The sequence below is a fragment of the Stenella coeruleoalba genome, assembly GCF_951394435.1.
Source record: "Stenella coeruleoalba genome assembly, chromosome: 10".
NCBI lineage: Eukaryota > Metazoa > Chordata > Mammalia > Artiodactyla > Delphinidae > Stenella > Stenella coeruleoalba.
The window spans coordinates 60,058,891-60,072,824 of NC_137156.1; the positions used below are offsets into that span (position 1 = coordinate 60,058,891).

Genomic DNA, 13,934 nt, shown 5'->3' on the forward strand with positions numbered 1-13,934 from the left:
TTGGGTCCTTCCTACTCTAAATAGGGATCTGTTGTGGGAATCCTGCTAATTAGTATCTTTTTTCACTGTGTGTTCTAGGGCTAGGAAAATAACCAGGGCTAGGTGTGTGGGCCCACTGGACAGATGTGAGATGGATTTGGTTAAGACTCCACGCAGCCCCAGGCCTTAATAAGCTCCTCCTCTGACTCCTGGAGTATAGTGGCACCTTAGGGCTTCAGAGGTCAACCCTCGTTCAGAGCCAGTATCTAATAAGTTCACAGAGTCTGAGCACTTCCCTTTCCCCAGTGCTCAGTCACGGTAAATGGCTGAGGACCCTCTGGGGAAGCAGAGTGCTGGGACAGATTCACAGCATTTACCTGTGGCCAATTTGTAGGCGTCTCTTTCAAGGGGACTTCAGCTTAGTCCAGGAGCTCTGGGTCTGTGAACCAGCTTGGGCGTGGGATCTGGATAAGAGGCTGTCCTTGTTACGGGGGTTTTTGTTAGGTCTCTGCCCAAATAGACCCAGACATTTTCTTACTATATGTCAAGTATCACCTTTGTAGGCTGATTTGATGGTCACTTTACCACTGTCTGAGATTCTAATGGGTCAGAATACTCTGATCACCAAATTGCCCTGTGACTCACTGTGGCACTTGTGCAGTTAAGTGCTGCCATTGGTCTTTGCTATCCCTAAATTCCTTTGCTCCCTCTGTGATCAGACCCAATTCCATCGTCAGTGTGTCTTCCCACTGTCATTGCTGACCTATAAAGGATCCCGCTGCAGAGCTGCTCAGGGGTGCTGGTGCCCACCCCCCCAAGGCATGTTTCTTAGGCCCTCCCAGGAGAGGTGGTTTAGGGGGATGGCTGGGCAGATTGCACTTTGCAGAACCATTCCAATGTTTCCAGTTCCCTGAGCTTTCAGACTCTGTCCTCTGTAGCAGTGGTTCTCAACTTTAGTGGCTCATAAGAATTCCCGGGGGGCTTTAAAAATTCTCATGTCCAGGCTATCCCCCAGACCAGTTAAACCAGAATCTCTGGGGGTGGATGCAGATGGCTGTAGTTTTTAAAGCTTCACAGGTGCGTCGAATGTGCAGACACTGGAGTCCGGCAGTAGTGATTCTCAGTGTGGTTGAGGCCATCAGCATTAGCATCTCTTGGCCCCTCGTTAGAGTTGCACATCCTTAGTGCCCACCCCAGGCCCACTGCATGAGAAGCTCTGAGGGCAGGGCCCAGCTTTCTGTGTTTTTACAGATTCTTCAGTGATTCCGTTGCATACTAAAAGTTGAGAACCAGTGCTCTGCAGTATGCTGGTGAAATCCTAGCGTTTTGACCTCATTAATTAAAGGCCATCATTAAGGCCACATTTCAGTTGGTCAAGCTAGGAAACTCCCAGGTGTTTGAACCTCTGGCCTCCAAGGTGAGAGGCATTGTGACTGTGAGCTGCAGACCTGCTTTTTTTAAAAAATTAATTTATTTTGTTTATTTTTGGCTGCATTGGGTCTTTGTTGCTGAGCGCAAGCTTTCTCTAGTTGCGGCGAGAGGGGGGGCTACTCTTCGTTGCGGTGCGCGGGCTTCTCATTGTGGTGGCTTCTCTTGTTGTGGAGCACGGGCTCTAGGTGTGTGGGCTTCAGTAGTTGTGGCACATGGGCTCAGTAGTTGTGGCTCGCGGGCTCTAGAGTGCAGGCTCGGTAGTTGCGGCGCACGGGCTTAGTTGCCCTTCGGCACGTGGGATCTTCCCGTTCCAGGGCTCGAACCCTTGTCCCCTGCATTAGCAGGTGGATCCTTAACCACTGTGCCACCAGGGAAGCCCTGCAGACCTGCTTTGTTTTGATTCTCAGGGAAGATTTTTTTTTTTTTTCCCACTGCTTCATTCAGTACCAAGGTCTTGAGGTTCCTTACTGCCCTCTCTTGCAGGCTGGTTCACTTCTTATTCGTACATCCTTGGGGTACCAACTTAAGGTGAATGATTTCCTGTGTGATAGCACACCATGCGTAAGCCCTAGAGTTTGTGTCTTGTTCCATTTCAAAAGGTCATTTCAAGGTCACAAAGATTCACCTACACGCCTGCAGGGTTAAAGTGTCTTGAATATTTACCTATTTCTTTATTTTCTTGTTTTCTCTCTGTTTGAATATTTTTTAAGTTTCTGTCTTTGAGATTTCCTTAATTTTTTGCCAGTTCAGCTATGCATTTTGTAAGGATATTTGAAACTATTTTATCTGGCATTTTCCAATTACTTTCCATGGGAGGAATCTTTAGGATATTTTGTCTGCCATCTGCCAGAAATGGACAAAAGAATTTTAATGATTAATCAGGTTTTGAACTACAGATATATTACAGATTTATTGCAGTTTGACATTGAATTTCTTAACCTGTATAGCAAGATTTCTCAGTATACTTCTCATTCGCAGCTTTTCTGGTGATTGGTGCTTTGCGACACTGGTGTCAGTTCCATGATATAAATGTTGACGGCAGATCTTAGCTGCCGCACAAATGGTCTTTTACCCTAAGATACGGGTGCAGTAGTTTACTGACTTGTTTTGTCAGTGATTCTTTTAAAATGGGAAAACGTCATCATTCCTGTGTATCCTTAGAGTGGTCTCTGTGAATTGGATGATTAGCGCTGTGTCTCAGTCAGGATATGACTAGCTAAAGATATGGTAATGGAGACCATCAAAATCTCAGAGGCTTATAATTCTCTTGCTGCAGGCCTAGGTGGCTCTGAGGGCAGCATTCCAGGCTGCTTCCAGCTCACGTGGCATCTCCATTCAGCAGGACACTTTCGTGTTTCCTGGGGCAGGGGAATAGAGTAGGGAAAATTGCACGTAGGTGTACATACATCATTTCTACCCAGCCAGTTGGTCAGAACTACTCACATGGCCCCACCCAACCCCAGGGGAGCTGGGAAGTATTTTTGTGTGTCCAGGAAGGGAGGGGAACTGGACGGCGCAAGTACTGTTTACCGCTTTTGCAGGTTGACTCTGCCTAACTTAAGCATAAAGGGTATTTATTAGGGGAAATGAGCAAGGTCAGAGACTCCAAGAGGAGGTCTGGAACAGTCAGGACCTGGGAGCTCCAGAGGGCCTTTGGAGCAGGACCCTCTTGGAGGCTTGCTTGGGACCATTGCTAGAAGGAATGAGTGAACTTCAGCTGTTCCTTTATTCTCTGTCACCCGACTCAAGGTTCAGATTTCTGAGCAAGAGCCTTGGCTGTGGGAGGAAAGATGTTTCTGAAGGGAGCCAGGGGCCCTTGCAGGTTCCATGTTTGGAGGGCTTCCCACACAGTGCCTGCTTTGTCGTCCCACAGACCAAGCACAGTACAGGAGAGGTATTTCTTCAAAAGGAAGTTGGGTGATGTTAGGAAGAGGGATTGGGTGACTGTTGACCAAAAAAATGACACATTCTTTTGCAGTTGGAATTTGTTGACATCTAATTAAAAAAAAAAATCCAGGAACTTGATAAAGTTTGTGTACCTACTACTTCCAAACTTTTTCTACGGCTGTAAAAGACTGAGAAATTTACTATGCATTTTATTTGCTTTTCCTGACAGTTCATAATCTTTAAGAGAAAAAAATCCACCAGTTACAGGTTGTTTGTTTACATTTAGGCCTTGACAGGGAAGTGACAAGATAGCAGTCGTTACTTCTCCCTGATTATTTACTTTTAGGAGTTCAGTGCCACGTAGTTACCCAATTAACATGCAGAGAATTAGGGATTAAAGTTTACATCCATAGATGCTATTTTTTTTAAACATCTTTATTGGAGTATAATTGCTTTACAATGTTGTTAGTTTCTGCTGTAAAACAAAGAGAATCAGCTATATGTATACATATATCCCCATATCCCCTCCCTCTTGCGTCTCCCTCCCACCCTCCCTATCCCACCCCTCGAGGTGGTCACAAAGCACTGAGCTGATCTCCCTGTGCTATGCAGCTGCTTCCCACTAGCTAGCTATTTTACATTTGGTAGTGTAGATATGCCAACGCTACTCTCTCACTTTGTCACAGCTTACCCTTCCCTCTCCCCGTGTCCTCAAGTCCATTCTCTACGTCTGTGTCTTTATTCCTGTCCTGCCCCTGGGTTCGTAAGAACCATCTTTTTTTTTAGATTCCGTATATATGCATTAGCATACGGTATTTGTTTTTCTCTTTCTGTCTTACTTCACTCTGTATGACAGACCCTAGGTCCATCCACCTCACTACAAATAACTCAGTTTCGTTTATTTTTATGGCTGAGTAATATTCCATTGTATATATGTGCCACATCTTCTTTATCCGTTCATCTGTCGATGGACACTTAGGTTGCTTCCATGTCCTGGCTATTGTAAATAGTGCTGCAGTGAACATCGTGGTACATGACTCTCTTTGAATTATGGTTTTCTCAGGGTATATGCCCAGTAGTGGAATTGCGGGGTCGTATGATAGTTCTATTTTTAGTTTTTTAAGGAACCTCCATACTGTTCTCCATAGTGGCTGCATCAATTTACATTCCCACCAACAGTGCAAGAGTGTTCCCTTTTCTCCACACCCTCTCCAGCATTTATTGTTCGAAGATTTTTTGATGATGGCCATTCTGACTGGTGTGAGGTGATAACCTCATTGTAGTTTTGATTTGCATTTCTCTAATGATTAGTGATGTTGAGCATCCTTTCATGTGTTTGTTGGCAATCTGTATGTCTTCTTTGGAGAAATGTCTATTTAGGTCTTCTGCCCATTTTTGGATTGGGTTTTTTTTTTTTTTGATATTGAGCTGCATGAGCTGCTTGTATATTTTGGAGATTAATCCTTTGTCAGCTGCTTCATTTGCAAATATTTTCTCCCATTCTCAGGGTTGTCTTTTCGTATAGACGCTAATGTTAAAACTTTGATATCCAGACATCACCAAGGAGAACTTCTTACAGTGTTGCCACATTGCAAAAACATTTTTAGTTATTAGATACAGAATTTTTTTTTCTTCAAACAGGTTTACCATCTTTCTGTTCCTGCCTCTTCAGCCTTCTCCTTCTGTCTAGTGTGTTTTCTCTCTCTCAAAATTTTTAAACCAACACTTGTGAAAATGAGAACTTGAAGTTTCAAGTCTACAGATCTGAAATGCAATACCCAAAGAAATCTAAGATTTAATAAAATTGAAGAAAGAATTATGGGGCTCTTCTTTTATGTGCCCAAGCTCTGTTTGGGACATTGAAAATGGTGTTCTAAGAAAGAAAAGGGCTGGGCAAAGTGGTATCAATTGGAATTCTCTGTTCATTTGAGATTGTGGAATGCCTCTTACTTCAGGGATTGGGGAGGAGTACTGAACAGTATCTAATTTAGAAGACTATGTTGTTGTGATGGCTTTTGCTGTATCTCCCTTTGGGAATAGTTGCATAGGGTTTCAAAAATGTCCCTTTGGCCTAATAAAACACTGGGTCTGGAGTTTAATTCAGTTTCTATTTGTAGCTGTTAATTGTATACCCGTTAACATGGACATTTAAAAACTATAATTTGAGAGTTAAGAGCAAGCAAACTCTTTCTGCAAGTTCAGAATATTAGTTTTATAACTGCAGAACTTCTTACTTCATCATCTTCCTGTCTTTCTGCCTAAGAGGCTCAGTCCAGGGTATGTGAGATTGAAGCACATTTGACCTTTTAATGTCGATCTGATGATTTCAGATAAAGCCAAAAGAGACCTGGCTTCACTTTGTCAGAGTTGTTGTAAAATGGGTTTTGATTTCAAAATAGTTTAGGAAATAGCATTACAATCTTAAATTATTACTAGAAATAAGCAACCCATCATGCCCGTGGTTGCAGAAGGATAGTTTCTATTAGGGTAATAGAACCAGTGATGGTGTAGATATGCCTCAAAGCATAATGATACTAGAAATAAGAGTCCCCCCAGCAACCCCCTAATTTTCCTTAGGTTTTCCAAAAATGCACACAATAGTAGCATAATACTTGAATATCCCTTTTTTTTTAATCTCTTTTAGTTTCAATGTTAGAAGGCCAGGCAAATTTTTTTTTTATAAATTTATTTTTGGTTGCACTGGGTCTTAGTTGCTATGCAAGGGCTTTCTCTAGTTGCAGAGAGCGGGGGCTACTCTTCGTTGCAGTGTGTGGGCTTCTCATTGTGGTGGCTTCTCCTGTTGTGGAGCACAGGCTTCAGTAGTTGTGGCACGCGGGCTCAGTAGTTGTGGCGCACAGGCTTAGTTGCTCCTCAGCATGTGGGATCTTCCTGGACCAGGGCTCAAACCCATGTCCCCTGCATTGGCAGGTGGATTTTTTTTTTTTTTTTGCGGTACGCGGGCCTCTCACTGTTGTGGCCTCTCCCGTTGTGGAGCACAGGCTCCGGACGCACAGGCCCAGCGGCCATGGCTCACGGACCCAGCCTCTCCGCGGCATGTGGGATCTTCCCGGACCGGGGCACGAACCCGTGTCCTCTGCATCGGCAGGCGGACTCTCAACCACTGCGCCACCAGGGAAGCCCACGGTTTTCCTTTTTAATATTAATATTTCTTTAAATTTTTATAGAACAAGTGGAAAACCTATACAAATAATATTGCAGGGAAACATTATTTGTTGTGTATTGTTTACTGGTATCCAAAGTTAATTTTTGCAAGTGAGATGTCATGTTGCTGTGGCATTACTGGCATAGATTATACGATGTTTGTCAATTTACAAGACACTGAGCTCCAAAGCAATTTCTTTTATGCTGGAGGCAGTTCAGTTTTATCTCTTTAAGGGTCTGCAGCATTAAAATGTTTTTAATTTCCTGTGATGCTTACTGATACAAAATGCCAGTGGATGATAAAATGGAGAAAGGCTATATGTCCCTGCTATGAATTTTGTGAAGCAGAAAGTTGGATCTGGATTTTAAATTTAGTATGAGGTTGACTTGAAAAGAAGTAAACCTTTTAGTCTGAGATAATTGTAGATTCACATGCAGTTGTAAGAAATAGTACAGAGAGACACTGGGTATACTTCATCCAGTTTTCCCCGATAGTGACATCTTGGAGAACTATTGTGCAATATCACAACCAGAATATTGACGCTGAGATAGTTAATGAAGAGAACAGTTTCATCCCCACAAGGATCACCCTTATTGCCCTTTATAACAACACCCTCTTCCCTCTGTCTCATGCCCCTCCTTCCAACCCCTGGCGACCACTAATCTGTTCTCCAATTCTGTACTTCTGTCATTTTGAGGATGTATGAATGGAACTGTATGGTCTGTAACCTTTCAGAGTTGGCTTCTTTTCACTTAACATAATTCTCTGGCTATTCATCCTGGTTGTTGCATGTGTTAACAGTTTGTTACTTTTTTTTTTATGATTTTTTTTTTTGATGTGGACCATTTTTAAAGTCTTTACTGAACTGTTACAACATTGCTTCTGTTTTATGTCATGGCCCTCTGGCTGCGAGGCATGTGGGACCCCAGCTCCCCGACCAGGGATTGAACCCGCACCCCCTGCGTTGGTAGATGAAGTCCCAACCACTAGACTGCCAGGGAAGTCCCAACAGTGTGTTACTTTTTATTGCTTAATAGTATTCCTTAGTATGGCTGTACCACGGTTTATTTAACCATTTACCTGATGAAAGATACCTGGATCATTTCCAGTTTGGTTAGTTACAGATAAAGGTGTTGTAAAATTGATGTACAGATTTGTATGTGGATGAAAGTCTTCATTTCTCTGGGATAAATGCTGATGAGTTTCTGGGTTCTCTGGTAGCTGCATGTTCAGTGGTTCATTTGTGTTTTAGAGAAACTGCCAGCCTACCTGTACCATTTTACATCCCCACCAGCAATGGTATGAGTGATCCAGTTTCTCTCCATCCTCAGCAGCAGGTGGTGGTGTCACTCTGTTTTATTTTTGCGATTCTGATAGGTGTGTAGTGATGTCTCATTGTGGTTTTAATTTGCATTTCCTTAATAGCCAGTGATGTTGAACATCTTTTCATGTGCTTATCTGCCAGTTGTATAGCTTCTTTGGTACAATGTCTCTGTGCTTTTGGTATCAAATCTACTCTTTACCTAGATTCTGAAGACTTTATCTTATTTTTTTACTTCTAGTTTTCTGTTTTACATTTAAATCCATGATCCATTTTGAGTTGATATTTTGTATAAAGTGTCAGATGACTTAGGTTGATGTTTCCTTTTTGTTTTTCCTGTGGAGAGCCATTTGCTCCAGCAACATTTCTTGAAAAGATTGACTTCCCTCTGTTGTATTGCCTTTGCACCTTTGTCAAAAGTCAGTGGGCCATACTTGTATGGAGCTAGTTCTGGATTCTCTGTTCTGGTCCATTGATCCGAGTGCCTGTTTCTCTGACGATGCCACACAAGTCTTGATTACTGTAGCTGTATAATAAGTCTTGAAATCAGGTGGAACAGTTTCAACCATCTTATTCTCCTTTTTCAAAATTGTTTTGGCTCTTCTGACACTTCTGCTTTCCACATGAATTGTAGGATAATCTTATTGATATCTACCAAAAAAATCTTGCTAGGATTTTGATAGGAATTTCAATAAACCAAGCTGTCAGTTTGGGGGAAATTGACATCTTTACCGTGAGTCTTACTATATATGAACGTAGTATATCTCCTTTTTGTATTCATTTATGAGATGGTCAGTCAGGAGTGGCCACAAGAGTAGAGAGAGGAGAGGCTCAGGAAAATAAAGTTTATTATGTTTACAGGTCCTAGAGACAGGCATGGCATACAGGGCCATATGGAAAAACACCAAGGTGGTCAGGAGGCAGAAAAGGGGAGTGCTTAAACCATAGTCTTTATTGGGGTTTGTGCGGGAAAGGCGAGGCAGGATAAACACCTTAGAATTGGCTAGTCTGAATAATTTCAGCAGGCTTTGGGCTATAGGAAGAGTCTCTCGTTGCATGGTACCTGGTCCTGGGATGATGAAGACGAAGAATATTGCCTCCTGAGGTATAAGGGCCAGATAGAGGAGGTATGGCTCTGGATTGGCGAGTTTGCATATTAAAGACATGCTCTCCTGGGCCTTTGCTACCTCTAAGAATTGGCTGGCCCTGGGAGGGTAGGGTCATTCTCTCCCCAGCCAGAAAGGTTTTTTTAAGATGTCAAAGCATCATATTGTACAGAAAATAAAATACACAGACACACACACACAAATACATCTTTTCATTTATTTAGCTTGTCTTTGATTTTTTAAAAAACAACATTGTTTATATTTATATTATACATAACTTTATCAGTCTAGTGGTGTCATCATTTTACCCATTCAAGTGAAGTATAGAAAACTTACTTCCCTTTTCAACATTTAACCTCCCTCATTTTTATATAGTTGTCTTAAATATATCCTCTAAATACATTTAGAACCAAATCAAGCATTTTCCTAACATTTACTTCAACCATCCAACATAATTTAGAAAACTTAATAGGCGGAAAGCCTATCGTATTTACCTGTATTTTTGCCTACCGTGTTTTTGCTTCCTTCATGATTTTCCAAGGTTCTTTTTTTTTTTTTTAATAATTTCCTTTCTCTTTAGAATACTTCCTTTATCCGTTCTTTTATGACAGGTATGCTGGTGACAAATTGCTATTTTTGTAGGTAAAAAGAAAAGGCTGAACATTGTTAATTTCAGATGGGTTCAAGGTAATACTAGTGGATGATCAGTACAGGTTGAAAGAAAAGGAAGACTGTGTGTAGAAGTGACCTGCAAGGGCTAATGTGATGTATATGATTCCTTTTTCCTCCTCAACCACTTTCTATGGGGGATTCACTGTGTGTAAGGCAGTGGGTAGTGGGAGTTACACAAGGTGGTATCCGTGCACAGGGGAATACTACTCAGCACTGAAAAAGAATGAACTATGTATAAACATAACAACATGGAAGAATCTCAAATGCATTATGCTAAGTGAAAGAAGCCAGACAAATAAGAATACATAGTATATGATTCCATTAACGTAAACCCTAGAAAATGCCAACTAATGACAGAAAGGAAGTCAGTGGGAGGAGAGAAAGTTAGTGAAATGGAGGGATTACCAAGGGAACTTGAGGAAACACTTGGGGGTGTTGCTATCTTGATTGTGGTGGTGATTTCACTGGGACGTGCATATGTCAAACATATCTAATTGTACACTTTAAATATATGCAGTTCTGGAAATTCCCTGGCGGTCCAGTGGTTAGGAGTCGGCACTTTCACTGCCGTGGCCCTGGGTTCAATTCCCGGTCAGGGAACTAAGATCCTGCAAGACTCACGGATGGCCAAAAAAAAAAAAAAAAAAAAAAAAAAAATGCAGCACATTGTAGGTCAGTTGTAACTCAATGAAGCTGTTCATAAAAACCCACATCAACAAGTGTTCCTCCCATGCGTGACTATTGTGCAGCTCCCTGATGTGTAACTCCAAGTTGTCCACACTCTTGTTTTACAATACGGGACCAGTGATTACATGCTGGGATGTTGTAGCATCTGTCAAATTGCTCTGAAAGTTTTAAAGTGCTCAGTTTCAGTTTTTAAACTTTTTTTTAAAAATTTATTTTATTTTTTCTTTATTTATTTTTGGCTGCGTTGAGTCTTGATTGCTGCGCACGGGTTTTTTTCTCTAGTTGTGGCGAGCGGGGGCTACTGTTCGTTGCGGTGCACGGGCTTCTCATTGCCGTGGCTTCTCTTGTTGCGGAGCGTGGGCTCAGTAGTTGTGGCTCACAGGCTTAGTTGCTCCGTGGCATGTGGGATATTCCCAGACCAGTGCTTGAACCTGTGTCCCCTGCATTGGCAGGCGGATTCTTAACCACTGCTCCAACAGGGAAGCCTTAACTAATTTTTACAGTGAGATATAATTGACATATAACATTGTATTAGTTTTAGCTGTAAGAACTAATGTTTTGATATATGTTCAATCTAAAAACTTATATCTTGTCACAGTAAGAAATCATCTTGTTTGTGCACCATGTTTTCAGTTGCATGCACTGTTTTGGAGCAATGCTTCACACTATTTATATGCAATTTTCCCCCATCTCATTCTATATGTATCATTCTGAAACCATTATACCCTACTTCATGGTCACAGTATCATTTGATTAGCCTGTGTTCTGGGGTATACATTCTGGCATGGAGCACATGGGATTTTCTCAGCATGAGTCCTAGGAAATTAACTAGATCTGATAAAACATGCTGCCAGATTTCAAAGTGGATTATAGTGGAATGTTGGTATAATGTTGCCCCACTTGTATTTTTGAAGGAATCACTTAAAAGTTTCATGCAGTGTAAGAATTTTTCAAACTGGGGTGCGCTGGAGCATCCCAGGGATCTGGCATGGGAAAATCTGTGTTCAGATTCTGGTTTCCAAGTGGACTGGATGGCATGGGGGCAAGCTGCTGCAACTCTCTCAGCCTAGGTTTTCTGGCTTTAAAGATAGAGCAACGGTTCCCTCACAGCAGATTGGCGATATAGTGAAAATGCTCGGTAACCTGATAAGTGCTGTAAGTCGGTAAGTTTATTTCACTGGGTGTATTTGTATCTTCGTCTGGGAGAGTTCCTGTTTTTTTCCTTCAGGAATAAGGCCCGTATATTGAAAATAATTTGGAAACCAGTTCTTAAAAATGCAAGGTGAATTTTGTAGAGTGTCTTGCCTGTTACATATAGGCTAAAGAACCAAGAGATACACATGAAATAATAGACTTTTTCCCTCTCTTTTCAGGCAGTTACTCTCTTAACCGAATTAATTAGGGAAAACTTCAGGAACAGCAAATTAAAACAGTGCCTTTTACCAACCCTGGGGGAGCTGATCTATCTTATAGCCATCCAGGTAAGATTGTCTGGTTAACTCTGTTGTTCTTTGATGTGTTCTGACATATCATGGCGGATATCAAAATCAAAGTTTTTTGATTTTGCCCCTTTGAGCACACCTAAGGAATTTAGGAAAATTTTGACCTCTGGAGGAGAGAGGCTCTCAGTGTCTTTCTGACTCTTCTTCTATCTCTCCTTGTCTGTCTTCCCTCTCCCCCAGTGCCTCTTTTTCTTTAAAGTGTAGGAGATTCTCAGGCTGTATTTTAAAACCAGTGGACCAGAGTCCCCAAAGTACTTCCTAGGTTGCTGCCATCTTTGACTTCTTCATGCAAGAGGGTCCTGTTGGTTCTCCCAGTGTACAAGCGCCATTATTATTTAAAACACTGTGTAAATATAGCTCTTAACATGGCACGAGAATGTGTGACTGCAGAATTTGACTTCTTATATTTGGGAATATATTGAATAGATACAGATAAATTATGAGTTATTCATTTCATGTGATGCTCTGAGTGTTTTAATGAGTACCAGTAAGTTACAAGTTAATCAAAAGTTCTCTCCTTGTACTTACGTTTTGCTTCTAGAACTTGCTTAAATGTTATATAACCTGAGTATCTTAGTATCTAAATTGACTTTCTGGATGATCATCATTTTAAGGCAGTTAACTTAATTGCTATAAAACATCAGTATTTAAAATCATTTAGTTCCATGCTTGGTATTGATAACCTGTACAGCAAATCTCACTTCCTTAGTCTTCGTTTTCATAAATGTCTTGGCTATTCCTGGCCCTTTATATGTCAGAATAAATTTTAGAATCAGATTGTCCAGTTCTGAAATCATCTTTTGAACCCTACATTGACTATACAGAAATACTGCTGTCTTTGTGATTTTGAGTCTTCTAATGCATGTTCGGGATTGTACTGCATCTATGAGGAAAGTATTAGCACATTTATGATATGTTGTCCTTTAATGCACACAAAAATGGTGTTTTCATACGTTTATATTAAAAAGATTTTTCATTTAAGTCATTTAAATTATTGGGTTGGCCAAAAAGTTCGTCATCTTAACAGAAAAACCCAAATGAACTTTTTGGCCAACCCAATATATTTCACTCATAAAGCTTTTGTACATTTAGCTTGGTTGAGTTTATTCTCAGGTAATTTTATACTTTGAAGAGATAACACACTCATGAAACTAGAAAACTTGGAAGTATAGAAAGGTATACAGAGAAGGGTCTCTTTTCTACTTTTGTCCCCCATCTGTGTAGTTCCCCAATAAATAACCAGTACGATTACTTTCTTACTTATATTTACAGCATTAGTTTTGCACAAATGAGCGATTAGAAATGTAGATTCTTACTTTGTCTCATTTTATATAGCAAGTAGAGCAACTTTTTTCACTTAATAGTTACACAGTATTAAAAACAGTGTATGGCGATACATACACTGGAGCTATTTCTTAATAATTAATATGGATGTCTTTCTCAGTTAGTACTTAGAGCTCCCTCCCTCCTCCTCTTGCACTGGAACATTCTCTTGTGTGCTAAGTTTTGTGAAAGACAGTTTTCCTTGCAGTTCTTCGGGGGCGGGGCTGGAGAGTTTATATTGACTTTACTCTTACCTTGGGCCCTGGAGGCCTTGACATCAAAGCTCAAATTTACCAAGTTCTGCAGGCCCTCAGAATAAAAGCAAACTTCAGTGCTCTGTTTATCCCTTCACGCTTGCAGCTAATTTTTGGCTTGATTATTCTTTGATTTCTTGTCAGCTCTCTGAGGCATTTTAAGGATACAGAATAAAACTGCTTTCCTTAGAAGAAAGGTCAGGTATCTCAGACCACAGGAAGTGTGGTCTGCCATCTTATCATGGGTGGGAGTCTAGTCCAATTTTTGGGGGGGGCATGTGTCCCATTTTTTTTTTACCTTTCCCCCCAGCTTAATTGAGGTATAATTGGCATACCATAAACTGCACACGTTTAAAGATTAGAATTTGATCAGTGCTAATATATGTATACATCTGTGAAACCATCACCACAGTCAAGATAATGAAAATATCTATCGCCTCCAAAAGTTTTCTCAGCACCGTTTGTTACCCCTCCCTCCTGCCCCTCTCCCCACCCCCAGGCAACCGCTGATTGCCTTCTGTCATATAGACTAGTTTGCATTTTGTAGAGTCTTATATAAATGGAATAATGCAGAATCATATTTCTGTTTGTTTCTAAAAGTAGATCTAG

General features: G+C 41.0%; 1 protein-coding gene across 6 annotated transcripts in view; it reads left to right on the forward strand.

The window, feature by feature from the left end:
* ULK4 (unc-51 like kinase 4) overlaps positions 1 to 13,934 on the forward strand; it is a 521,183-nt gene that overhangs the window by 77,864 nt on the left and 429,385 nt on the right. For 5 of the 6 annotated variants that reach the window (XR_013830122.1, XR_013830123.1, XM_079933605.1 and 2 more), the window contains one exon: positions 11,620 to 11,727. The exons of the other annotated variant lie outside the window; for it this stretch is intronic. Coding sequence is in view for 3 of the 5 variants with exons in the window: in XM_079933605.1 (XP_079789731.1) it covers positions 11,620 to 11,727 (108 nt within the window). In the remaining 2 variants the exon portion in view is untranslated. The remainder of the gene's footprint in view (positions 1 to 11,619; positions 11,728 to 13,934) is intronic. 6 annotated transcript variants of the gene reach the window in all.